The 27909-nt window shown below is 41.4% G+C and overlaps 1 protein-coding gene across 3 annotated transcripts in view; it reads left to right on the top strand.

Moving 5' to 3' along the window:
- Positions 1–27909, top strand: part of LRRIQ1 (leucine rich repeats and IQ motif containing 1) — a 3765329-nt gene that overhangs the window by 1335735 nt on the left and 2401685 nt on the right. For all 3 annotated transcript variants that reach the window (XM_044088432.1, XM_044088431.1, XM_044088433.1), the window contains one exon: positions 2111–2204. In XM_044088432.1, the coding sequence (XP_043944367.1) occupies positions 2111–2204 (94 nt within the window). The remainder of the gene's footprint in view (positions 1–2110; positions 2205–27909) is intronic.

Here is a 27909-nt window from a genome sequence, read left to right as displayed (position 1 = left end):
ATCTTCAATCGTTGGGGGTCAACCATGCTGCAATCTCTTTGTCTCCCCTACCAACAACAAATGCAGCATGTACTTCACCCTGATCCCCCGTCAAGGAGTCACTGAGGGATGATCTAGTCCATGATTGGCTTCCAGGTCTCCCCTACGCTTACCCTCCTATTCTTCTTATCCCAAACGTTTTGCAGAAAGCATGATGCCTGAAAACATCCCTGATCCTCATTGCCCCTTTTTGGCCTCATCAGGTGTGGCTTCCCTTCGTAAGGTCTCATCTGAAGTATCCTCCTCGAATACTGGATGCCCTTCAGGATCTAATCTCCCATCCTTTGTGGCTCCCTCCTCCCAATCTTCGGACCCTTCATCTTACTGCATGGTTTCTCTTATTCCAGTGATTTTGAAACAGTCTAGGCTAGCTTTCCCCACTAAGAATATTATCCTAGCCTTCCAGAAACCTTCCACCAGAAAAGTTTATATTAATAAATGAAAAAGCTTTTCTATCTGGGCTAAGAGCAGGAAGCTGAATCCCTTTTCTGCTTCTGTGCCAGATATTTTCTTGTTCTTGTCCTCACTTTTTCAGGCATGGGCATGTTTTTCCACTATAAAGCTTCAGTTGCCTCTGTAAGGCCTTCACGAAAGGCGTTTTCCTTCTAAGACCACCCATTAAGGATCCTTTGCCTCCTTGGGATCTGACCTTAGTGCTGCAATCTGTGACTTTGCACCCCTTTGAACTTGCTAGTTTGTGTGATTTCTAATTCATGTCATGGAAAACGGCCTTCCTAGTAGCCATAACTTTGGCTAAGAAGGTATCTGAGCTGCAAGTCATTTGAATTGCTTCCCTGTATATAGTCAATCACAAAGATAGTGTCTCTTAAAACAAATCCATCCTTTTTGCCCAAGGTTTCCACTGAATTCAATTTGAATCAATCTGTTCAATTATAAGTTTTCTTTCCCAATTATTCCAATAAAGGAGTGTACATTCTGCATACTTTGGATGTACACAGGCAACTGCAATTTTATCTGTATAGGACTAAGGAGTTTTGCAAATCAGACTAGATCATTCTGGTCTTTTTTGCAAATATATGTAGCCTTCCCATTTCTAAAGTGACTATCTCTAAATGGATCTCCAGCTGTATCTCCACAGTCTACACCATCAAGCATCTCATAGTCCCAGGAAAATGTTGCAGCTCATTCTACTAGTTCTGTGGCTACTACTTCAGCCTTCATAGCCAGACTGTCCATTGATGATATTTGTGCTGCCATCTCTTGGTCTAATCCTCACACCTTGATATCACATTACAAACTGGATTTGGTTTCCAGGAACAGGGATTGCTGTGGTTCCACAGTGCTTTGATGTGCCCTTCCTTGAGGCCGCCCAGGGTAAATAGTAGCTGGGCACTCTGTCCCTTCTGTGTGGAATAATGACATGGATAACATCAGATAAAGAGTTATGTACTTACCATAACTTGGCATCTGTGTTATCCTACGTCATTATTCCTCACATTTCCCTCCCGTCATCCCCCTTCCTTTTTCAGTCAATGAGGAAGTTGGAGGGTGGTGGCATCTAGGACTATCTTCTTTTTTCCTACCTTTTTAGTTGTAGTGATAGTGACTATTTCAGCAAACTCGATCTGAGGGTTAGAGGGCAGCAGGTGATTATGGGAGAGGGAGGAGCTTAAGCCTTGGATCTGTCTAAGCAAAAGTTGCCGGCTCGGATCCGATGTTGAATTCAAGACGTACTGTGAGGAATGATGACATAGAATAACACAGATGCCAAGTTATGGTAAGTACCTAACTCTTTTTATATGCTCTGTATGATGGCCAATGTGTGAGATTTCAGCCATGTATCCCTAAGGACATTCAGCTGTTAAAATGATCAGACTTGGTGATTATTATATGCCTACAGCTAATTCCTGTATTGTATGAACTGCTGTTGTAATAATGCTGTTATCTGAACATTTGCTGTTACAGTAGTATGCATACAGAGCTTTAATTTTTACTTTATTCTTGAGTACAGTATTTCTGATGCATTACCTGACTTTCAGTACAGTGCCTTTAATGATAAAGTGCTACTGAGTATGACTGTTCTTAAGTGTGAAGCTTTGGTTTGTTACAGATATGAAAAGTGCCTCTGAATGGTTCAGCGGATGTCAACATTTATTGGAACTAAATGTTGATGGAAACCCACTTCAACAGGACACAGATTGGAGGTAAGCTGTCTTTGGCCATAGGTTAGGAAATAGCAGTGAAAGTAAATAGTAAATAACAGATTTCTGTATTATTTTATATAACTACTGTGTACATGTATGTTCTAAATATGTATGTGTGTGTGTGCACGTGCGTGCGCACACATAAGGCGTCTGGTCAGTCCATTAAACATATACTGGAAACATGTTCCTTTGCAGAATAATAAAATGTCTTTTCACATAACATATATATCTTATTTATAAAATGTTCTCTATCATTTCCATCTGCAAGCAGCAAGTCACAAATTTCAGTCCACTTACAGTCACTCATTTTCCTCGTACTCCAAATTTTCTTCACTTGAATAACATCTTTTTTCCTGTAACGTAATATTTTTATTAGGTTATAACCTGCTAACTACAGTTAGTTTTCTCTGCATAGCAGTTCGCTCAATAAGACTGTCTCAGTTTCTCTCAGGCTGTACTTCAACCTCTCCAAATGAACTCCCATCTTCTGTTCAGTTCACACGTTGAATCTTTCTCTGTTAGGCTTCAGGCCTCAATGCAGTAACTATTTTCAGTGCTGTACCCACTTTTATCTTGTGTATGGGCATAGCAGCCACCCACATTTCAGGCTGGGCTAGAGGATTAACCCCTTTGTGACTGGATAAAACCTACTCACATCGTTCTTTTATAAATTCATAGGTGAGTACTAGGCCTGTGGGACAGTTTAAGCCTAGCTAATTTCCCTTTTGGTGATTGAATAAATCTATCCCATTTGGTGTTAGGTAGGCCTTACTCATCCCATAGCTGATAATTATATTTTTTCCTATTTCTAGTGAGAATAAACGGCATCACACCATAGATAATTTGAATAGACCCTTGCATGGGGCAAATTATTTTTTCCCTGGACCTTACTTAAAACAGGCTTCATCAGACATCACCTCATAAGCATCACCTTATGGATCCCTTCATATTGAATAAAGCAATCAGTCATGACTGTGGTATTCAAATAATACATATATCTCATTCATGCATTCATAATCCAGTTACCCACTTAATCCAATGCAGGGTTATGGGAGAGCCAGAGCCTATCTTAGCACTTAGTGGGTCCAAGGCATATATTTTTTTTCTAAATGAGATGCCAGCCCATCACAGGCAGCAGACACACACACACACACACACACACACACACACACACACACACACACACACACACACACACACACACTCTGTCAGTTTTGAGGAATGCCAGTTCACCTACAGCACATCCATGCAAATTATGAGGAAACAGGAGCACACAGTAAAAATCCAAGTGGGCACAGGGACAATGTGCAGACTGTTCACAGATGGTAACCCAGATAAAAGCCTAAGTGGAAAACAATGTTCTGCAAGGCAGCAATGCTAGCTGCTCTGCCATGTTGCCATCCTATATATATACAACCCATCCTTTCTAATCACAACTTTCCCACTTTCTTGGAAGGTATGGAGCAAAAAAATACCATTAAAATTCATTTCTGACAGTATTTACAATTATGTTTACTTTTCAATCACAATTCAGTATGTATAGCCTTTCAAATCTATAATATGAGGGCACATTTCCTGCAAAAAAAGCTTGAAGAATGAAAGTCTTTGTCCAAAAACATGATTACCATTTTGTGCAAGCAGGTCATATAGAACTGCAGTAATGCTCAAACAAAAATGCAGTGAACTCACTGAGCACATATTTCAGATTTGTAGAGTCATGTTCTTACCATTTTATAGAAGTTATATTTGTTAACACTGACCACTACCTTTACACAATTCAAGTTATTACATTTTTGTCAAATCACTCACTACACCTTAATATGTTATATTATTTTTTATTAAAAATATTTGGAAGAATTGCTACTGCAGTTGACATAATGGTTAAGATCTTCACCTCCCAAGCACAAGGTACAAGGTTTGATCCTGACCTCTGACCAATGCCTATTTGGAGTTTGCATGTTCTCCCTGTGTCTCTGTGGGGTTTCTCGTACCTCCCAAAAACATGCTGAATGTTTTCATCTCAAACTCATTAAAGGATGGAGCTGTAGACAGCAGCGCAGACTCTTCATGGTGCCCTAGAGGGGTGAGAGTTTAATAACCAACCACTTTGGGCATCTGCTGTGATGTGCACTGTCCTCTTGATAGAAAAACATGGACCACAGACTGCACTCCATGGCAGGGCTAGCCACTCGATTGTGTGAAATATGGCTTTAGATGTTTCAGTCAAATGGGCATGGGTATTCGACAGTGATAAGTGGGTTGAGGATCCAGTCTACTCCAACTTATGCTAGGGACCCATGCTAGTGGTGGGAGGGGTGTGTGTGCTCCTGTCGGCCAGTTTGTGCCCACCATAAATTCTAGCACCCCTGAGTCAGTGTTACTGGCTGGCCGGTGTCTGGTTGTCCAGCTTGTGTTACCTGGGATAACTCTGTTGAGCAAAAGCTGGAAGTAAAACTAATCAACGTGCCAAACATGAAATAAGAATTGCTACACTCAGCTTGGAAGTGGATGATATGATGGTAAGGAGGAGGCTGGATATCCTATGTATCCAAGAGACAAGATGGAAGGGCAATGTAGCACAGACACTTGGCTTTAGATGCAGAGTATGTTACTCAGGAGGAGGAAAGGCTAAAAATGGTGTGGGAATTGTGGTGAGGGAGAAGCCTCAGAAGACAGTGAGGGATATCATCAGAATTAGTGACAGACTCATGGCAATCAGACACCAGCCTAATGATAGGGCAGTATTCATAGTCTCAGCCTATGTTCTATAGCAGGGTGTGATAGTGAGAAAAAGAGTGCACCCAGGCAGCAGTTGCAGGACCTATTAGATAAGGCAGGACAACAGAAATTGGTGTTGATAATGGGTAACCTGAATGCACATATTCAGGTTACAGACAGAAGAGGATACAAGGACTGAGTGGGTCTACATGGGTGGGGCAACAGGAATAAAGAAGGAGAGGCCATTCTAGGCTTCTGCCTGGCTAATGGCTTGATATTAACCAACACATGGTTCAGAAAGAGAGACAGTCACAAGATCACAAGACTGGCCAGTAGACAAATCAGTTAGACTTCCTCATAGTAAGGAAAGGGCAGTGGGGTAGAATCAGTGGTTGCAAAGTAATTCCCAGTGAACCAGTCAACCTACAGCATAAACCACTGGTTGCCACAATCAGCTGCAAGCAGTGGTCACAGGGGGCTCTAAGATCAACAGGGACCAAGCTGAAGACTTGGAAGTTGATTGGAACTAAAGTGCAACTGTTCAAGGAAAAACTTAGGGCTGTAGCACCTCAATAAGAAGAGGAAATAAGTTGTGCTGAAGAAGAATGTCAGTGCCTCAAAACAGCATGTGTGAGAACTGCAGAACAGATATGCAGCTGAGCCAGGCATGGAAATAAGGTATGTAAGGAAAACCAGTGTTGGAGTGAAGAAGTTCAGGAGGTCATCAAAAGAAAGAAGGCGTGCAGAAAAAGTGGGAGATAGAAAAGACAGACCAGGCTAGGGAGGAATACTGGTTGAATAACAAAGAAGCTAAGAAAATAATTGCAATAGCAAGCAACAAGGCATCAGAGGCACTCAGCCATCTTCTGGAAAGTAAGTCATTAGATGGCAGAAAGACATTATATCAGGTTGCAAGGCAAAGACAGAAAGATAAAAAAGATAGTCAAGACACCCTTTATAACGGATCCCAGCAACAACCTGCTCACCAGTCCACAGGGTATCAAAGGCAAATAGAAGGAGTTCTTCTAGCAGTTTCTGAATGAAGAAAAGCCCACAGGAGCTGTACTGCCTCAGACACAGAGTACAATAAGAGAAAAGGAGACCACCATAAACAAAGTAAGAACAGCACTGAGGAAAATGAAATCAAGGAAAGTAGCATGCTCAGATAAGGTCACAGCAGATATGATAAAGATGCTGGGTGAGATAGGGGAGAAATGGCTCCTGAGGGAACTCCTAGCAATGTGGAGAGCAAGGCATATCCCAGATAAGTGGAAAATAAGCATCCTAGTGCCAGTGTTCAAGAACAAAGGGGACATTCACAACCTTTGGCAGTTCAGAGGTATCAAACTCCTATCACACTGCATGAATGTTATGGAGAAGGTGATTGATAAACGAATATACAGAATAGTTGAAAGTAAGATGGGAGATGAGCAGTACAGATTCAGATCAGGATAAAGCACAACTGACTTGATGTTTGCAGTGAGACAGAGAGTTCAGAAGAAAAGAGGAGGAAAGAGTCCAACTGACCGTTCCTAAACTTGCAGAAAGCATTTTACGGGGTCCCAAGAATGCTGATTTGGGCAGTGCTGCAGTGGTTCAAAGTCCCAGAAACATTGGTATCATTAGTGCAAGCTATGTACAAGGAACAAATGATCAATCACAACTGTGTTTGGTTTCAGAGTTATTCTTTGTGGCAGCTGGTGTGCACCTGGGTTCAGCTTTGAACCCACTGCTGCTCATACTGGTGATGGACTATATTAGCAAAAAGGTCAGAGGGGACAGATTAACAAAGTTGCTGAATGCAGACCATGTGGCATTACAGACAGACTAAGCAAAGGCTAGGGGAGTGGAATGCAAAACTGAAGGCACATAGAATGAAGCAGTTTAGCTAAGACAGTTATAAAAGCAGAAAATGGTAGAGTTCAGAAGAAGCTGATAATTGAGATAAAAGAGCAAATAGTTGAACAGGTTAACAATTTCAAGTATATGGGAGGGGTTCCTGAGGAGAAGGGAAGTCTAAATGAGGAGGTCAAAGCTAGAATCAGAGGGACTGAAGCCATTTGGCACAGTGTGTCAGCTGTAGTATGTGACAGAAGAATGCTAAAGAAGCTGAAAAGTAAGGTGTACAAAACAGTGGCGTGACCAGTACTGCTGTATGTTAGAGAAACCTGGGCAGTAAAGACAGCGCAGTTGTGGAAGCTAGAGGTGATGGACATGAAGTGCCTGAGACGGGTAGTAGGATGCACACTGAGGGGCAGACTAATGGGGACATAAGATCAAAAGCCAAAGTAGCTCCTATTGCTGAAAAGGTCAATGAGAACAGATTATGGTGGTTCGAGCCTGTGTGCAGAAAAGCAGAAGGCAATCTGGTAAAGATAATTTGGGACAGACAGGAAGAAGGAAAGAGGAAACAAGGGCATCCAGCAAAAAAGGTGGCTGGGTTGTGTGATAGAAGACCTGTGACAGTCAGGCATGAGTGTCGAAGAAGGCAGAAATGTAACAGTAAATAGACAGAGATGGCTGACCCGACACCCCAACCCCTTGTAGAAAATGGGAAAAAGGGGGTTGATGATGATGATGATGATGCAACTACAGCATCGTAGCCCCTATGACAAGAACTGCCATCCAACCTAGTTTGGTTAAGATTGGTCATTCTCCTATTTGAGGCAGTAATCTATAGAAGCTTGAAAAAGAGCCTAAGTGAAATTACAAAACAGATGCATTTAGAGGAACACGAGCTATGGACAGGTAAAACGAATACTTAACTTACTGCTAGTTTTCAGGGCATTAGTCTGCTTTTCTTTACTTTTAAGGGCAATGCATTGTAATAGTTAAAATTTGGTCTATAATCTGCTAAAACGTATTAGCTAGTTTCATTTTAAGGGAAAATGTGCTACTGTTGCTAAGTGCATGACATCTGTGATGTTTCTGGTTGTTAAATGTTTTTTTATGGTTTTCAATAGAAAAGTTTGTTTTTTTTTTTTATAAAAAAGGCATAATGTTCTCACAGATGTATTCATTCTATAATAGGTGATAGCTGATACGGTAATAAACAGTGTGATTAATTGTGGCTGAATATTTTGTTTTCCAAAGTTGGGCATGATCCAAAGTTACGTAAGAAAATCAATGCCCTGCCTTTAATACCTGTTCTCATTACTGCATGTTCAAGTAACAACCTATTAGCAATCTTGTATAATAGATGGTTAAAGATGCTTTTAAAACTGCAGGATCGGATTTAATAGACTTCACTACTAAGATTAAAAACATTTTTATAGATGATAATTTTTTTTATCAATGCTTGATGTTGAAACACTGTTGTAGTATACTTCAAAATGTGGGTATTGAATGGTTTTCACACATTATTAGTGAGTCGTTCTTTTTCTTTCTGTTAGCTTAGACTAGTAATGACACGTTTAAATGTTGATCTCATTAACATTTTTGTATACAAAGTCAGGGTGTGTAAATCAACACTGGGTGAATGGGTACTGCCCTGTCACACAGCTACTCAAATTTAGTAATGACTTTCTATGATAGTCATTTGTTTTTAATCATAGACAGTTTCAGTCTATAGAAGGCTATGGTTAGTTTATTGATATAAATCATTCAAATAGTTTATTGATAGATGGTACATGGTACCAGTTTTTGTTATTTTGTTTGAATTATGATTGGGCTAAAAATCAGCATTTTAGATTTGTATATTTTCTTTGAATTTTGATTGGGCTAAAAATCAGCATTTTAGATTTGTTTATTAATTTATATCTGTTACAAATTTTACTGAGTAGATCCCATAAATTGTGATACATAATTTAAGTATGAGAAAAACTTGTTGAAAATTTTCCACAATTACATACAAGACTCAACGTATGACTTCCATTAAGTTAAGTGAGAGATCTTCTCTTCTTAACCAGCTGTTCATCATTCTCACTGCAGCAGTAGCATATGGTTTGCATCATACCAAGGATATAGCAACCAGCCAGCTTTCAAAAGCTTTCATCCCTTCCCATACTGTCACTCTGCTTATTGGCTACATCAGAGTGACTAAAAATGTTAAGTACTTTTTTGCAACCTCATGCAGATGCACCTCTGAGGCATCTCAGAAATAGCAGTCAGACAGTCAGGCAGATAAGATCCCTTTGAGGAACCCTTCCTCTCCTATTTCTATGAATTAAGAATATTTATATATGTATTTGGGTCTACCTCATTTGCCCTAACTTCCAATTGACTGACACCCATTTGCCCGAGACCAAATGACTGAAATTTCATTTGCCCGACACTTCATTTGACTGACAAGTATTATTGGCAAGTAAATGGAATATGTCCCCTTCCCCACCATAGTGCGACCCGGGAGTTAGAATATATAGTTAGGGGTGTGTGGGGGCAAAGCCCCCCCACTTTATTTCATATTATATTGTTTGGTTTTGCTTTCATATTGCTTAGTAAAACAAAAGTAAGAGGGGGGGGGGGCTTCGCCCCCACACCCCCTAACTATATATTCTAACTCCAGGGTCGCACTGCAGTGGGGAAGAGGACATATTCCATTTACTTGCCAATAATACTTGTCAATCAAATAAAGTGTCGGTCAAATGAAATTTCAGTCAAATGGGGTCAGGCAAATGGGTGTCAGTCAATTGGAAGTTAGGGCAAATGAAGTAGACCCGTGTATTTAGATTGGCGTGATGTTTAAGGTGCTTACTTTAGAAACACAAGGTGCAGGGTTTGATTCTGACATGGGGTAATTGGCTAAGCTTAAAAGGGCCCATAAGGGCAGTTAGCCTAGCACTAACCTATTTACTTATTTTCTGTCAGAGTTGAGGTATATCACTTTAAGAATATCAGCTTTTCCATAATGCAAAGAGACTGGCTCAACCTGTTCCCTGAGCTGGTCCCTTAACTAGCTCCCACCTCACTGGTCAAACAGAAGAAAGCAGAAAGAAAAAGGGCAGCTTTGATAGACTCTTACAGCAGTCTGAAGCACTCACTCCCCTAGACACACACCCCTCCCTGCCAAAGCTGTTCATGGATAGGGAAAAAAAATGGAGGGCAGCTCTGACAGACTGCTCACAGCAGTTTGAAGCACATACCTCCTCCCAGAAACATGTCTTCTCCCTGCCAAAGCTCTTCATTGGAAGAGTAAAAAACAAAAAAGGGCATCTTCAATAGATTGCTCACAGCAGTCTGAAGTGCATGCCTCTTGCAGGCACAGCCCCCTCCCAGATACACACACCCTCCCTGCCAAAGCTTCTCATTGGAAGAGCAAAAAAAAAAAAAAAACAAAACTTTGCAATTTGCTATCTGTAGTGACTGCACAGAAAGAAGAATAAAGGAACGGCACTTTCAGGATTGTGCCCTGTAACACCTTGTGCCTGGGGCACATGCCCCCTTTGCCCCGCCCTAGCTATGCTACTACTGCTATTGTAGCACTAGGAATTGCTTTCTGGGTATAGCCTGTCACTTTAAGCTCTGGGGCTTATTTAACATTGCTTAAGCTAATTTGTTGAATTTTGTTAGCTTTAACATGTATTTTAATGGCAGAAACTATGCAAAGTGTGAACACCTGTGAACACTTCATGAAAACATACTTGTTTCATTTTTATTGGGCAGTTCACTTTGGGGAAAGTATCAATTTTGTGATGGGAAACTGGTAGTTTTCTGAATGGTTGTGTACTGATTTTTGTGCTCTAAGTGACAACTTACTTTCTGATCAATCTCTTCCAGCATAGTTTACCTGCAGTTAAGCATCTTCCTCAGCTACAGCATAGATACTTTCCTGATTCTGTTGTTCCTTCTTCCTATGTACATAAAAAGAAAAAAAGTTGAAGCACAAGCCCTTGCCTTTAGCATGGGTTCAGTTAATGCCTCTGCTGATGATAGGTGACTATGCACTGGTCATTGCCTGTTCCTCATACCACTTACTGGTTTCCTTGACTCCATCTGGTATAGCCTTGCCCACCACAATTGACCAGAGGTCAGACATGTCCTTTTCAGCTGTTCCAATTTCCAATGTGGGCATAGGAGAACCATACTTTTTAGGTATTAGAGACACCCTGGGAGAGCATGGGGTGGCTGGAGACAGAGACCTCTTGCTCAGGATGGTATGCATTCCCCTTCTCTGTCTTCCTCCAAGGATGTTCCTAGGAAAAAGAAAAAGTTAATCATACTGATAACGGAGAAGTATTTTTTGTGTGTAAAAGTAATGTTCTTAGATAGCCATGAGTATGTTGCATAGTGTTAATACTGTTTACCAAGTGCCTTCTTCTCTTTCTTACTTCTCCACTCCCAGTGATGAGGTTTTTCAGATGATTCTGATATGGGCAGACTCAGAGTTATATCACGTTAGGTGTCCATAGCCCGAGACTCTGACTCTTTAAACAGTTAACCTGAAACTGTACATATGGAGGCATTTTCCTTTACAGAGGCAGTCTCTAGACTAAAAGATGTGTTTTCATGGGAATAGATGGATGCCCCTCTTTAAGTGGGCAGATACTATGATTTATTAGAACAAGAAAATCTCACATAATGCAACAATTCCTCCCATTCTGCCAGCATTGGAAGATGCTTTTAATGCTGCCTGCAACACTCCTGATTCTCAACCATCTGTACATAAAAAGAAAATAATTGGAATAACGTCTCTCAAACTATTAAAAGTATCTTTCCTCATCTTAGGGCAGATCCAGCAGCTATTTTTCCTACTTTTCCTTCTGCAGACAGGCTCTTTACCACCCCTAATCCAATTCATGTGGATAAAGAAGTAAGGTGTTGGACAGACCGGGTAAGAGACTCTTTTCTTCCTCTGCTTTTGCCCTTAGAATTACTAATTACCATGGCAACATGTGGAAGTTCATGCTGAAGAAAACCAGTAGTTTCAGAGAGTGTTTTCTGTTTCCCAGCCTCCTATAGGTAGGTATTACTTGAATCAGATTGTTTCTAATCTATCTAATGTTTCTAAACGTGCCTTAAAAAGTGTGCATGATTGTGCTGATAATGTTTCCAAGGCTTCTGCTTCAGCTGCAGTCTTGAGAAATTATGTATGGATACATATTCATGAGTTTTAATTTGATTTAAAGTCAGAAATGTGGACCAGGGAGGTTTTTTTGGGGCCTACTACTACACAGGTCCTCAAGCAGTGGGGTAAGAGGGATAAATTAATGAAAGACATTTCTAGGAATTTACACGTCTCCAGGTTCTTTCATTCCAAATCCTGTTTGTTTGTGTCTTTCGGCTTTTCCCGGTTAGGGGTCGCCACAGCGGAACTCCGGTCCGCTAATGATTGGTAGTGGATTTTTACATACCGGGTTACCAGCCCTGACGCACAACCTTCAACGAAGGGACGCCCCATTCACGTATGCCTCCACACAGAAGACGCTGTAGCTGAGAATCGAATGGGACAACGTCTTGCTATGAGGCGACAATGCTATCGCAGCACCACCACCGCAGTTCTTTCATTCCAAATCCTGTACTCCCTTTAAATGACAAAACAAACCAGCAGTCCCTGTTGTAACTTACAGACACCTAAGAGCACATGGCAGTAGGGGACCAATAACAAACCCAAAATGGAAAAAAGGGTCAGATGCCTTCTTCAGAGTTACTATGCCAGAAACCCTGTCACCTTTCCTCCCCCTTCTGCCCCCGTATATCTTCCTCTGTCACAGAATCTGACCCTCAGTGCTCCCTTTTGGTAACATGTTGACTCAGACAAATTAATTTTGAAGGTGATCTGGAAGAGTTACTGTTGGCAATGGAACAGAAAAGCCCCCTTATTTCAGGGTATTCTGCCATCTTCCCAATAAAACAGAGTTATTTACCCAAGTGTCTAAACACATTAGAATCAGGAGTCATAGAACATGTTCCTGCAGAACAAGTAGGAAAGAGCTTTTACTCCAGAGTGTTTCTGGTTCCAAAGAAAGAGCACTGTTGGAGACCAGATTTGGATCTATCCTTTCTCAGTCTTTTTGGGAAGATTCTAAAATCCAAGATGTTGGCCCTTCAATTAGTAGTAGCTCTGGTCCCAGATCAAAGTGTTATGGTAACATTAGTCCTCAAAGATGCTTACCATCACATTTCAAAAACAAGTAACTTCAAATAATTTCTAAGATTTTGTTTGTCTGGGTCACAGTTCAATTCCCTGCATTAACATTTCAACTGTCCACTTCATCAATAGTGTTTACAAAGTGTCTAGCCTCACTCATGGCTCACCTCAGAATGCAGGATATCCACATTTTTATATAGATGATGTGCTTATTTGTGTAGTATTTTACCAGTTTTCAGGAGTTCTTAACAAAGGTATCTTCTCTCCTATAAACATCTGGAATTCAAGATAAATATGCTAAAATCCTCCCTTACTGGATCAAAAAGGATTGTGTTTCTAGGTTGCCTGATAAGACATAGTGTCACAAAAGTCTTTCCATCTTTAAGAGAATGTGGATTTTTACCCGGAAGTCTTTGAACCTTTCAAGCTACTGCCAGATAATTTCTCAGGATACTAGACCTCATGGCTTCTGTGATTCGTATATGTCCCTTTGCCAGGCTACATATGAGAACGATTCAGTGGTACCTCAGAAACATGTGGACCCAATATTATTTTCCCCTGGAGTTTAAATTCTAATGTTGGGCTTTATAAAGTCAGAACTACATTAGCTGGTGGGGGGTTCAGATGGCTCACAATCCAGGTCTCCATTTTTATCTACCTCCTAATTGTTCTGACATCTGCAAAAAAAGTATCCGAGTTTCAAGCTCTAATGGAAAGACAACCCTGTCTGTCTTTTTTTTTTTTTTTTCACAAAGATGTGGTCATTCTATGACATAAATCCATCTTCCATGCCCAAGGTTGTTTCAGAGTTCACTTTGAATCAGACCATCTACCTTTCTGTTTTCTATCTAGACCTAAAGACAAGAGAGAGAAGATTCTACACATGCTGGGTGTGCATAGGCAACTTGAGTACTATTTTGATAGAACTAAGTCCTTCAGGAAAGTTAACCAACTATTTATTTCCTATTCTGGGTCTAAAAAAGGCAAGCTTATGCCTTAACAGACTGTTTTCAAGTGGTTGTCTTCTGCTGTTGTGTTTTGGTACTTTCAGCATGGAAGATCTATTCCCAGCTGTGTAAAGGCATGTTCCTTTAGTGCCTTAGCTTCTATAGTGACATACTGGAAATTGGTAGACTGCAGAGCCATTGTAGAGGCAGCAACTTCATCCTCTATCCATACATTTTTAAAGCACTACAAACTGGATTTCTTTTTCTGGTCCAAAGTAGGCTCCCATAGGACCATTATCCAGGGTCTCCTTGACCATTATACTTTCTCCTCCCAGGTTGGAGAAGCTATGGTATTACCCATAAGGTTGCTGCAGTAGTCAGACTGATGAACAGAATACAGTCATGTAACTTGCACTTACCTGTAACATTAGATGTTTGAATCCTTCACTGTTGCAGTAGCCATACCCATGCACCATCCCCTTTCTTTTATATAGTTCTAGTGGGAGCAAAATTAGATTTTGTTAATTATATCTTGGTTTAGTTAAGGATGAGTTCCCCATATTGGTTAGTTGCAAGAAAGTCCTGAAAATTATCACTCTGGCTGTTTATATAGCTCCCTCCTAAAAGGTCTTGGCCTACAAGCAGCCAGAGTGATAGTGTTGTAGGTGATGCAAGCTTTTGGGAGCAGGCTGGTTGTTGTTTCCTTGACAGGATACAAGCATAGGCTACTGCAGCAGCAAAGAATTCAAACATCTACTGTTTTAAGCAAGTGCGATTTACACAAGTGCACTTTCTTAGTCGCAAAAAACCTCCTAAGAAGGAATTAGGCATAAAAGATGTGTTGTTCTTTAGAGGTAGAGGTGTTACAATTGTAAGTTATACTCCACAGATAAGTTGAACAGTACTTTGTATACTGTAGTTAATGTTAAAGAATCACATGTGAATATTGTGTATAAAAGCAGACTTAGGAAGAGCATTGCAGATGTTTACAAGAGCTTGCTGTGGTAACTGTTTGAAATTTTGGGACTTGCATGAGTGAGACCCATAATATGGAAATTGAATGGCTGAAAAAATAGGCTTACATATACCAAGTCCGTGTTTGCCATTTCTCAGAATATTTCCTGTTCTCTGAGGTATGATGACCTCAGATTTAGTATATATACATTTGGGGGTGTGGGTGTTGGGGCTTTTCCACCCGTTATCAAAGAATAAAGGGACTTGCCTCCTCCAAAATAGAAGTTTAAAAGAGAAGAACAATGATTAAGATTCAGTCGTCTCCTGGATTTTCAGTCTTTTTTTCAATTTGTCAGTATTTCATGTTGCAAGTGATGACATTTCTATAGAGAGCCACCTGCTGTATATTACAGAATAATAAAACGTGACAGAATGACATGATAGAAGAAGAGGTAAGGAAAGAAATAGTATTGTAGAGAGAGAGTGGAGAGAATTTTCTGAAGTAAGTTATGAAGAGTGAGGGTGTAATAGCAAGGAGCTAGTTAAAGCCACATATATTATGGAGTAGGATATGTATTTACAACTGTTTTACAGGGTTTGAATTATTTTGTTGAGGTAATTGACAGTGATGGGATTCTTAAAGTTAACTGTTTGGTGAATGTTATACAATAAATGGGTTAGGTGGGATAAAAGAGGTAGTGCCCTGTAGGTTGCTTACTGGGATGTTAAGTTAACCACCTGATATCAGAAGCATTTACCAGTGGATATATTTTATAAATGTGTTTTGAACTTAGATCTAAACTTGGGAAGGAAGTTCAAATCTCTGAGGGAGGCACAGATGGACTCCCAAGTTTTTTAACAATACTGAGAAGCTTTAATAACTGCAGTTCTTAGATGTTTGAGATATTTTTAGAGACAAGGCAAGTTGAAGTTGCTTTTGTAGTGAGTTAGTTATTTCTCTAATGATGAGTCTTCATATTTAAGAAAATTAGTATCAATTTAGTAATTTGTACAATAGTGATCATAAGAGCAGGTCTGGTCTTTGTTGGGGTCTATATCACTTTGTTGAATCCCACATCAGTGAATACCTCTTAAGTGAATACCTATTTATCAAAGCTCCTAATCAGTGAACAGACTTTTCAGCATGTTTTCCAAGGCAAATCCAAAGGAAACTGTATACAGTGGCATATAGAAATTCATGGCACATTGCATAAGCACTTCTACCATGGAGTATCTTAAGATAGTGATCTTACCACTTCCTCTTGTTTATAACTCTGCCTGGAGATTGGTCCACATGGTTCCCCAGTCAGCTAAGGAGTGTTTCCAAAAATCTGATTTCATAGTAGGTATACTACAGGCAATACTCAGGTAAGCTACCCATTGTGTGAGGTCTGTGTCATATCATCGAACTCTCACATTGTTGAACATCATCTCATCGACAGTGCAATCCATCGAACCCCTCCAACCCCGCTAATTATATATACCAAATCCTAGATTGCACTACATTGGGAAAAAAGGCAAATTTCCTGATCCCTACTGTGACATGATCTCAGTCGAAATGGTTTGAAAACCTGCATTGTTGATGAGATGACGTTCGACAATGTGGCTGTTCAGTGATATGACATAGACACCACTGTGTGTATAGAGGACTGCTACATTGTCATGTTTGCCATTTGCGAAATGCTTTCAGTAGGTCAGGTTTCACCCACTTTTCATGTGGGTATACTGCAGGAACTCATCCTTGCTCAGTAACAAAAAAATGTGAATTTGAAAGATTATTTTGCTAAGAGTAATTTTAAAGTTGTATGCAGTTCTAAGAGAAAAGGCATCTTCAAGTGCTGCAGCTGTACTCGATACAGATTTGTTTGTGAAGCCCTCTGATTATGTGTTTTGACAGACAAAAAATTAAGTCAACCTGTTATTACTTACTTACTGATACTTGTACATCAGAAAATGTAGTTTATTTTATATAGTGTTCCACCTATAGAGACTTTTATTTAGGATCTATGAACATGTTTGAGATCAAACTGAAAATAATGCATTGTAGAGGCAATCTGGATTGTGAATGAATTAAAAAATGCTGATTTTGTATTAGAGCTTTTGCAGTTGACATATGATGGGGGTGACTGATCCCCAGCTGGAAAAGGAGGAGTTTGAGAGGCAGGTTTTGTTGAGTGCTTACTATCCATCAGGGCTGAATGACATGCTTAATTTCAAATTTAGTTTAGAATTAGGAAAATATAATCATTACAGTGTTAGAATTAAGAAGGTTTTATTTCAAGGCTGCATTATCTTTTTACTGATGTTTTGGATTTGTCATTTATTTTAAGACACCTGTATATATTTGCATTGTTCTCAAGTGGATTGAACTTAATTTGTTTTTTTAAGACTTGTGTCTGTTTGCTATTTAAATGAGGTTTGCAGTAGTACATTTGTACTCTGCTAATGTCGTACAAATTAAAGGTTGAAACACTTACATATCACATGATAGCCTATGTTTTGTCAGTTATCTTTGTTGTGTGATTTGTTTGTTTTCTTGGAAAAATTAATTAGTCTAGTTAGGTCTTTTGATTTTTGTGTTTTTTTTCTTGTTGGTTGACTAAAAAGTAATATTAGCACAATAGCAGATACGTATTTGTGCGTAGTTAAAAACCCAAGCTACACACAGAAATAATCCATATATTTCTTTTTGTAATGAAGTTTAAGGTATGGGGGGAGTGGCTCAGTAATGAACAGTGAATGTTGCACATTATGAGAGACCAGGTAGTCACTGCCAAACCTGTGAGATCTGCGCATACTGTTATCTCCCTACCCCAAGTCCAAAAATAACCACTTTTTGGTTGTATATACTTGAAAGTTATGTACTTACCATAACTTAGCATCTGTGTTGTCCATTTTCTTTCTTCCTCACTGATGGGTCATGGATCCAACCTTCGGATCTAACTCGGCTGCATTTTTCAGACTTGGATCCCAGTCTCCAGCTCTTCCCTTTGCCCACAATGCTCTACACCTTCCCTAGCTTTGTCAGATCTCGTTTGCCACCATTGCAGCTAGACGCGGATTTCCAGCCTCAAGTGAAATAGAACTTTTTTGAGAAAGATAAGTTTGAAGATTTTTCATTTTCTGTTCAGTATTTGGTAGTATAACCAAATGAAAAATAGTCAGACCACCACAGATAATATCATACAGTTTAATAAAAAGTCAAATGTGAAACTAATTAAAAACAGATAAGTGTTTTCACACTTAATGTGCTTCTTCAGATCTAACAACAGGAAGGAACCAAGGATATTTAAACAGCTTACAATCAATCAAAAAACAAACTACATAGAAGATACAACAGACACAATGGCCGTGCTTTTAAAGCTGGTTTTAAAGGAATATTTTTTATTAAATTGTATGATATTAGCCGGTGGTTGGACTATTTTTTTCATTTGGTAAATTTTTTGCAGCTATAGTCCGACCTCTGGTTGCCTGCATTACATTTTTTTCTCATCAGTATTTGGTAGTATAGCTATCTTCCCCTCCCTTACAGTTCTTGCAGGTGTTAGGATCTGCTGCCAGTGTCCTTTTAGGCTTCTGCTGTTCTCTGATTCAGTGCCGTTGACACTTCTGACTTGTTAGATGCTATAGTGTTTAAGAAAGTTTAATATAGTTACGATAGTTGTTAAAGTGTTTAAGATAGTTTTATCTAGTTAGTTTAAAATTGTTGGTTAAGTATTTCTCTTTGTTGTCAGTGTGACGACTGAACTTATTATAATAATAATAATAATAATAATAATGCTGGATAAGCCATCGGGCTTTAAACGTTGCTGTGATTGTGGACATAAAATTCAACAATCAGATGCACATAAAAAATGTGTTTATTGTTTGGGGCCAGAACATATGCAATTGGCTTGTAATATCTGTGAAGGCTTTAATCCAAGAGCTATTGCCAATTGCAGAAACAAGCTTATTTTGAAAGGGCTTCTTCCTGCGTCCTATTCTTCATCTCCAGGGGCTCAAACCCCCTCAAAGTCTCACCATGGATCTTCAGATTCCAGGAAGCACCTTCACAAGACCTCAAGGGCTTTTCCTCAGAGCCTCCAGCTAAATCTGCTAAAACCCCGGATCCGACCACTTCGGATCTGAGTCCTTCGTCTTCTCCCTTGGATCTAAAACATCTCTCAGGTCTGACTGGGATCATCACCATTACTAGCTCCCCTAGGCCTTCCACTTCAAGCTCGGATCCTAGGACTACGGACCCAAAGGCTAAGATCCGAACTCCTGAGTATAGTGTCAGACCAGTTTCTCCAACTTTACTCACTAAATTACTGGAGACTCCTACAAAATATTTGAGGCCTGCTTCTGTAGTTTTGTTCATGTCCTCTAGCAGTTTCTCTGATGCAGATGGGGACAGGATGATAAGGAGATTTCTCACGACTGAAATTCAGATGGCGGTTCTGCCAACTCTGTCCCCTCTTTGATCCATGCGTGTTCCCACCAAACATATTCAGTCTGCTTCTCCAATCCGACCAGTTATCTTAGACTCCCAGGATCCTAGGTACCTGAGAGAATCAGTGTCTGATCCGGGAAAGCTGTCTTCCTCAACTCTGCTACTCTTAACCAGCCCTGGTCCAGTTTTGTGAGACCAGATCATGTCTCTGATCCGTGATGTTGGTGTCGGATCCGGGAGGAGGGGTTCGGCTCCAACCTTCTCAGATCCATCCCTTCTTCTCGGCGTTTTGGCCCTCGACAGCTCAGGTCCAATTCTATCTGGCAACCATGGATCAGGAGTTGTCCCTTTCCTTTTGTCTTCAACTGTCTCGGCTCCAATGCAGATGGGGGGGTTCTCTGGGTCCACTGGCTTTCCAGATTTTAGAAAGGGGTTTCTGTTCACATAGAAAGCTGATCTCTCTTATCTCTGATCCTCCCCTTTGTCCTTCATTGGATCTGAGTGCTAAGCCCATCATTCCTGTCCAAGGTCAACCTACCTCGAGAACCCTCCAGGACCTTCCCTTGAGCAAGCCCCACTTTCTTCCTGTACCTCCCCGGAACACTCCAAGGAGGAAGTTCATTGAAAGAAAATGTGCAAGAGCAGGCACATAGTCTTCCTGATCTGCAGGCACAGAATTTAATGAGGGATAAAGATATCCACGATCACCACCGGATGATGTCTCTTTTGGAGACATCTTAGAGATCCTTAGACAGAAAGTTGGTTGGTCGTCTCATCCTCCTTCTGAAGAGTCAGTGTTCTTGGAGGCTTTTGGAGCAGGCCCATCTACATTTTGGGTTATTTAGTTTCCCATCAGGCTTGGAAGGAGCCGGACACTATTAAATCGATCCCCAAATGCCCAAATTCCTTGTTCTCCCTAAAGACAGACTGCATTAGACTAAAGATGTTACTGTTGATGCCATTGTTGTGGCAGCAGCCACCAAAAAAGAACTAGCCGAACAGAAAGTCTCAAGAGATTGACAGGTTTGGTAAGGTCATTTATGCCTCAGCTACCTTTGAGCTGAGGTCATTAAATTACTTGGCATATTTCACTCGCTTGCAGAGAAATTTGGGCAGGGAACTCTCTCACAGTGACCATGTTGGATGAGGACTTCGAGATCATATCTCCCCATTGGCTACTCTTGCCTCTGCGGCTAATTCCTCCATGAGGCTCATCTCCCGTACAGTGGAGGGCATCTCATGGGCAGCCAGCTCAAGTATTGGTATTATAAGATATGCTTGGATAAGGCTTTGTGACTTTGCAGAACCTTTTAAGGCTTCTTTTGTCAATGTTTCCTTTGATGGCTCCTCTTTCTTTGGGATATCTGTCAAAGAAACTTTTACCCACAGCGAACAGGAAGGAAAGACCCTTTCTGGTGTAGGGATCAAGTTTTCTGCCCCTCAGCGTACCTTTTCCAGAAATCAACATGCTTGTAAGAAAATTGTTTTGGAAAATCCCAACGGTCTTTTCAGGATCAACATGGGGATTCTTCCCTTCACAGGCAGAGGAGGAAGTTTTAATGGTACACGCCACGACAGAGGCAGATGGTGTCTGTAGGATCAGGGCTTCAGAGAACCCTTCTATGACCGGCCCTATCAGTGCTCCTGAAGTGCTGCACAACTGCTCATCTCTGGAGGCAGTTGGGGGTCATTTTTCACTGTACCTGGATGCCTGAACCAATCTGACAAGAAATGCCTGGGTGCTAAGCATATTATCCAGAGGTTATTATATTCCGTCTTTCCTTCCTCCTCCAGTGAAACAAAAGAAACTCCTTGATGTACCACACAGTCAGAGGGAGCAGGCAGCTCTAACGATTCAGAAATTGCTGCAAAAAAGAATCAGCCAGGAAGACCCAGTCAAACAGAGGATTTGGAACTTACTCTTGCTTCTTTTAGTGCCAAAGAAAATGGGGAGGGGGGGGGGGGCTGAGATCCATTCTGAATATGAGCAGTCTAAATTAGTACGTAAAGAAGTCAAAGTTCAGGATGGTTCTACCGCTGTTGCACAAGGATGATTGGATGTGCTCTGTAGACCTTCAGGACCCATACTATCACATCAAAACAGACAGATGCTCCAGAAGGCATCTGTACTTCAGGCTGGGAGTCAGTCATTGCCAATTCAGAGCTCTGCCCTTTGGACTCACCACAGAACCCAGGGTGTTTACCAAATGCATGGCAGTAGTGGCAGCTCACCTGAGACTGAAAGGATTCCAGTTGTTTCTGTATTTGGATGACTGACTTCTAACTGCTCTAACCCGGCATCAACTACTTCAGGCCAGAGATTACTTGTTTCAAATCTTCAAATCCCTGGGCATTACCATAAACCTTGCCAAATCACAGCTGTCTCTCATTCAGAATTTGGAATTCATTGGTGCCCTTCTGGATACAACATACCAAGTGGCTTTTCTACCTCCGCATAATATAGGTTCTTTGAGAAACCAAGTATACAAAATTGATACTATGAGCTCTTGGCTGTATGTCAGCTGCCATTATACTAGTTCTCTTAGCAAGGTTTTTTTTTGTGAAACCTCCATTGGACTTTAGCTGTTCAGTGGTCTATTCTTTACCATCAGTTATCTGTTCCTGTCAAGATAACTCCAATCTGCAGATGTTATCTTCAATGGTAGATTCATTCTGACGACCTTTCCCTGAGCAGGCCATTTCTCCTTCCTTCCTTCCTTCCCCCACAGCCACAGTGATCACGGACACTTCCCAACTGGAGTGGGGAAGGCATTTCAAAGGAAAGATGGCCCAAGGTGCATGGCCTTCCTTCTAGACCAGATTACTTATCAATGTCCTAGGGATGAGAGCAGTTGTTCTAACACTGCAAGCCTTTCAGGACAGTCTCCCCTTTGGGGTGGTTGCAATACATACTGACAACATGTCAGTACTCTGGTATATCAACAAACAAGGAGGAACCTGCTCTTACCCCTTATGTAGCGATGCCATGAGGATGTGGGAATAGGCAATATTTTCAAACTGTTTTCTAGTTGCAATGCATATACTGGGAAAGTCCAATGTTCTGGCAGACAAACTCAGCAGGTCATCATGATCCCTCAGGAATGGTCTCTCAGTCAATCAGTGGCATATCTGATTTTCAGCCATTGGGTCCAAGCTTGCTTTGACCTTTTTGCTTCCTCCCAAAACAACAAGTGCAGTAAGTACTTTACTCTGATCCGCCCCTCTGGGGGAGTCACTGAGGGATGCTCTAGATCTCAGTTGCCCCCTGGTCTTCTTTATGCTTATTCTCCACTTCCTTTGATCCTGAAATTCATGCAGAAGGCCAGCAGGCTGAAGAGCTGAGTCATCCTCATTGCCCCATTTGGCCTCATCAGGTTTGGTTCCCCTTTCTCTGGTCTCAACTGAAATATCCTGCATGGATTCTGGAGCCCATCCAGGACCTTCTGTCTTACCCATCAGAGAGTTGACTCCCAGTCTCTCCACCCTCAAACTAACCGCATGGTTTCTCTACTTCCAATAATTGTACAAAGGTCCAGACTTGCTTCCCCTGTTTGGGATTTAGTTTTAGCTTCCTAGAAAGCGTCTACTAAGATGTGCTACAAAAGCAAATGGAAAAGGTTTACTAAATGGGTTTACAGAGAGAATATTGACCCCTTTTCAATCCCAGTTTCAGATGTCCTTCTTTTTCTAACCTCTCTTTTTAAAGAAGGAGCTAGTTAAAACTTAATTTGGCAGCTATTTCCAATATTCACACTGGGAATAATTTTTGTTCCCTTTCCACGTCCAGATTATGCAAACCATTCATGAAAGGGATTTTCCACTTAGACCTCTTATGAAAGATCCTTCCTTCCTTACCTCTCAACCTCTAAGAGCAAGAAATCTGGACAAAGCCATAAATAAAATTGGAAAGAAAAACACACAAACAGTCCTGGATAAAGTACCTTTCAGAATAAACACAGAAGAATCCAAAAATGGCTGAAAAAGGCAACACCAAAACAGATGATCCAATAAAGCGAACTTTAAATCCACAATTATAAAAACAGTGAGTTCTTTCATGTTATAACAAAGTTTCATCAGACTTTCAATAAAAACCATTAACTACCAGCCATAAATAGTACATTCAAATATTGCTGGCCTATTGCTCAACAGAAACAATTATGACATCATACTAAAATTTAGAAAGACATGCTTTATAAATAACGGGTCGGATTTACGAAAGCTTGCACGGAGTTGTAGAGTAGAGTAAGATGTCAAACAGGCAATATGTCTGACGTGCGATCCGGGAACAGCTGGCAGGGGTGTGCACGAGAGCTGCCAAAGCTACTCTTGCACAGACAGCATCATGGTATGCAAATTACCTCATTTGCTGCTGAAAGCTATGCAAATGAGGTAAATTTGCAATCCAGGAAACACTAACCTGTCCGTGGAAGATTGGTGTTATCTGCAGAAATGTACGCCGCTGGTAACGGAGTACTGTTCTGCAAATAGCTAAACGGAGCTATGACAGCTCCAAATAAAGGATGCATACAGTTGAAGAAGCATGCCAATGGCCAAATATAAGGCCATTGGCATTTATAAATGTTTAAAATTATTAAAATTAACTTTTGTTTTTTCCCCGATATCCGATGTTTAAGCGTAGCGCAGCACCGCACAAACATGCAGCGCTTTAAAAACAAAAAAATAATTTAAAAATAGCCAAAAGTAGCCATTTTCACTAAAAAGCTTATCCTGCCATGCAGGTAATTGGCAGGCTGAAGACAACATGGCCACTGAGTACTGGTTGCTAAGGGGGGGAAGCTTAGTGTGAGAGATGTAACCATTGCATTTGTAGGCAATCCTGTGCAAATGATGATAAGGATAGTGAATCCCAATTTTCCCCAGCATGTGAGCCATGTCCCAAGAGTGTAAGTGTAGGAGTAGGTGAGTAGTAGAGTAGAATATAGGTAACATCATGAGGGGGGGTGTCAGAAAGGCTGTAAGCTAATTGGAGCACAGTGTCTTGTGTTTGCCCTGAGTTGCTCAGGATTGCAAGAGGCGTGTCTACAGTTCTTTTTGAAAACCAGAAACCAAAGCTGCACACTGTGAAGATATCTGAAATTTCTTGCAAACGTGCACACAGCGTGTGCGCGGCGCTGCCCCGGGCAGAAACAGAAAGGGAAAAGGAAGGAAAAGAAGTAGTAGAAAGTTAACTAAGGAGAACTAGCAGAGCTGCCAGGTGAAATACATCAGAATCAGCCAATTACACAGGCAGCAGACTACCCAGCCCAGTCCAGCACTTTAAACTCTGCAAACAGCATTCTTCCTTGTTTTTTTTTCCAAGAACTCTGCAACACTGCAGTATACAAAGAGGGAAATCTTAAAAACTTTAAAGTCAGACAAAATGTTAGGGGCTGCTCTTGCTATCATAAACCAACATGTACAAGGTGCTGAGGGTGGTGATGTTGTGAATGCTGCTGAGCAACCCACAGTGAGGAGACGGAGAAGAGTGTACAGACCCAGAGTAACCTATCAGGGGCTACATGAGCTGGAGATAGTGGAGCACTGTAGGGTGGACAGAGACCTCCTGCATCAAATTGTTGAGCTGTGCCAGCCACGCCTCACACACAGAACCAACAGGGGGGATCCCATCCCAGTGGATACCAAGGTATGTGTTTGCCTAAGAATACTAGCTACAGGTACCTTCCAGAGACCAACTGGTGATATGATGGGGATTTCACAGGCATCAGCATCCAGGGTACTGCACCAGTTCCTGGATGCCATGTCAGCACATGTCGGTGAGCACGTATATTTCCCCAATTCCCGTGAGGCATTGGCCAGCAATATGCGTCTTTTCCACCAAATAGCAGAATACCCTGAGGTAGTGGGTGCAATAGACTGCACGCACATACACATCAAAGCACCACCCAGTGAGCGGGGTAGGGTCTGCATCAACCCCAAGGGCTTCCCCTCCATCAACTGTCAGGTCATGTGCGATGCCCAAGGCATAATAATGAATGTGTGTGTTGGCTGCCCTGGAAGCTATCTCGATTCCCACGTCTGGCATCTGACGCAGCTGTACCAGAGATTTGCCAATGGGGACATCCCTGATGGTCACCTAGTGGGGGGTGCTGGATACGCACTGGAGCCATGGCTGATGACACCCATCAGAAATGCACACACATGTGAACAAGAACTCCATAACGAGACACACGCACAAACAAGAAACATAATTGAGAGTGTGTTTGGGATGCTCAAGTCATGGTTCCAGTGCCTGGACACATCTGGTAGAGCCTTGCAGTACTCGCCAACTACATGTACCCAAATTGTCATGGTATGTGCCATGCTACACAATATGATCCTGCGGAAACAGCTGCAACAGGAACAACATGGGGCAGGGCCAAACAGCCACCCACTATTGCTAAGGCCTGCACAGGCACAGTGTGACCCGGAGGAGGAAAAACCTGAGCCTGCCCCAGTAAGCAGAAGGAGGTGTGCTCAGTATGCCCTGGCCTTGGCAAAGAGGCAATGCATAGCACATACACTGACTCAGTAGGAACCCTGGAAATGACACCTCTCTCTGACTCGCACATACAGTAAAAAGGATGCCGAATTTGACACTGACTGTTTTCAACCTTGTATAGGGAGTGTAATATGTGCATCCGACATAGGCAGCCCTGCAGTACCACCTGAAGCATGAGTCCCTATTTTAAGCAATAAAAAGCACTGCTAAGCAAATTTTACCAGTATTGAGCATATTTAAATACAATTGGGCGTAGCTGCATACCGCGCTAACCAGCACAACGTCGGGCAATGTTGGACAAAGTCGGGTAAACACGCTCACACCTGCTTTACTGTTCCTTAACCAGTCAGGTCTGCCCAGCAGGAAAATAAAAAGCAGTGACAGGGCTTGAACTCAGGATACTGTGCACTATAGTCACAGTACTGAGCCACTAAGCCATGACAGCATTTCACTGGCACAGACACAACTTAAGTCACTCACACATACCAGTTGGGGGGGGGTCACATACCTACCAGTCACAGCCAGCAGGACAATTGTAGACAAACGCAAACACAAACAAATGCTGTATCATGCCCTCTAAAGAGGCATATGAGTAACCTTCCCCCAGGCCTATGCAGACAGATAGCAGGCCAGGCAGTATGATGTGGGTTGGGTAGGCTATGAAGTCAGAAACTAATATGCGTGTAATTGGAAGCTAAGGTCTGTAGTACAGTGGTATGCCTCAAGCCAGTACGATAGGCAACAGTACAGACTGAAATGGAGTACCTGACATAGCAGTGCAGGCCTAGCAAATGTGTATGTGTCAGGTGTACCCCTCATCCTATGTACACCCACAGTAACAATCAGGTGTGCCCCCCCGGGTAGAAATGTACAAATAATAGCTGTCCCCCCTGTATGCAGAAATGTTGATAAGTCTATGCAAATTGACTCATGGAAGCCCTGCAGGCACAGCGTGCTTCCTGTCGATGTACAACACAAAGGTGAGCCCTGAAGTAAAAAACAACTTGATTTTTCACACACACATAGTATATATGCCCATAGTGGGCATGCTCACACACTTAAACAAATTTAGCAAATTTCAGTCAGCAACATACTGAAAGGTCATACAGGGCATGCTCACACACTTAAACAAATGAAGCAAATGTCAGTCAACAACATACTGAAAGGTCATACTGGGCATGCTCACACACTTGGGCCATGTCTGAGTACAGCAGTGGCCACACATATCTGGCAGTTGCAGTTATTACTCCAGACACTTGTCACTATTCACCAATCCTGCCGTGCGCACACAGTGATATGAAAACAGACCCATATAATATATTGGACCCCTGTCATAATCAAACTATGTACTACAAGTACTTAAGTTGTTCAAAGAAAGTGAAAATCCAAAGAAGATGAATAAATCTCTGATCAGTATCATCAAGAAACAATGAGCACTCCTAACATTACCCAAGCCATGTTCTGGCAAAAATATTGACAGAGTCCATAGAGAACTATGAAGCTTTCTTTCGCTATGTCATAAATATCAGTGTAAACTCATATATGTTCTGAGTCAGTGCAAAGTGTAAATGAATACATGTACATGACTGACATTGCCAACATCTTGTCAGACAGGTTCATTCATATTTACCCCCCTCTCACTGACAAAACGGTCCATTACCATACCTGGAGATTGTAAAAACCCAGAAATCACATATGCAATGGTTAAACAGCTCTATCCAAACCTAAAAACACGGTGTCTATGGGATGACATGGTTTCCCTGGCTGTGTCATATCTGAACTCCAAAACAAACAGATCCTGCACCTGTACAGTCTGTTGAGACTCACCCTCTGTACAGGATATGAAACTGTTGAATGGGTTACAGCGACATTTGACACACTCCTCAAGTGTTGGTGCACAACAGACCATGGGAACTATAGTCTTATAAGCCTAATAAGCCTGATTTGCAAGGCCATGGAGTCCATCATTATGGAACTCATAAACAGAGCTATTGGAAGCCTACAAACACCCAACCCTACCCATTTTGGTTTGGTCAGGGGCAGATCATGGATCCTAAACCTGCTAGACAGTTTTCAAGGCAGTTACCCAGGACATACAGCAATGTAATAAGCTACACACAGCCTACATA

The sequence above is a fragment of the Protopterus annectens genome, chromosome 11.part0 (assembly GCF_019279795.1).
Source record: "Protopterus annectens isolate FY-2018-M chromosome 11.part0, PAN1.0, whole genome shotgun sequence".
In the NCBI taxonomy this organism is placed as follows: domain Eukaryota; kingdom Metazoa; phylum Chordata; order Ceratodontiformes; family Protopteridae; genus Protopterus; species Protopterus annectens.
This window is presented reverse-complemented; position numbering and strand designations above follow the sequence as displayed.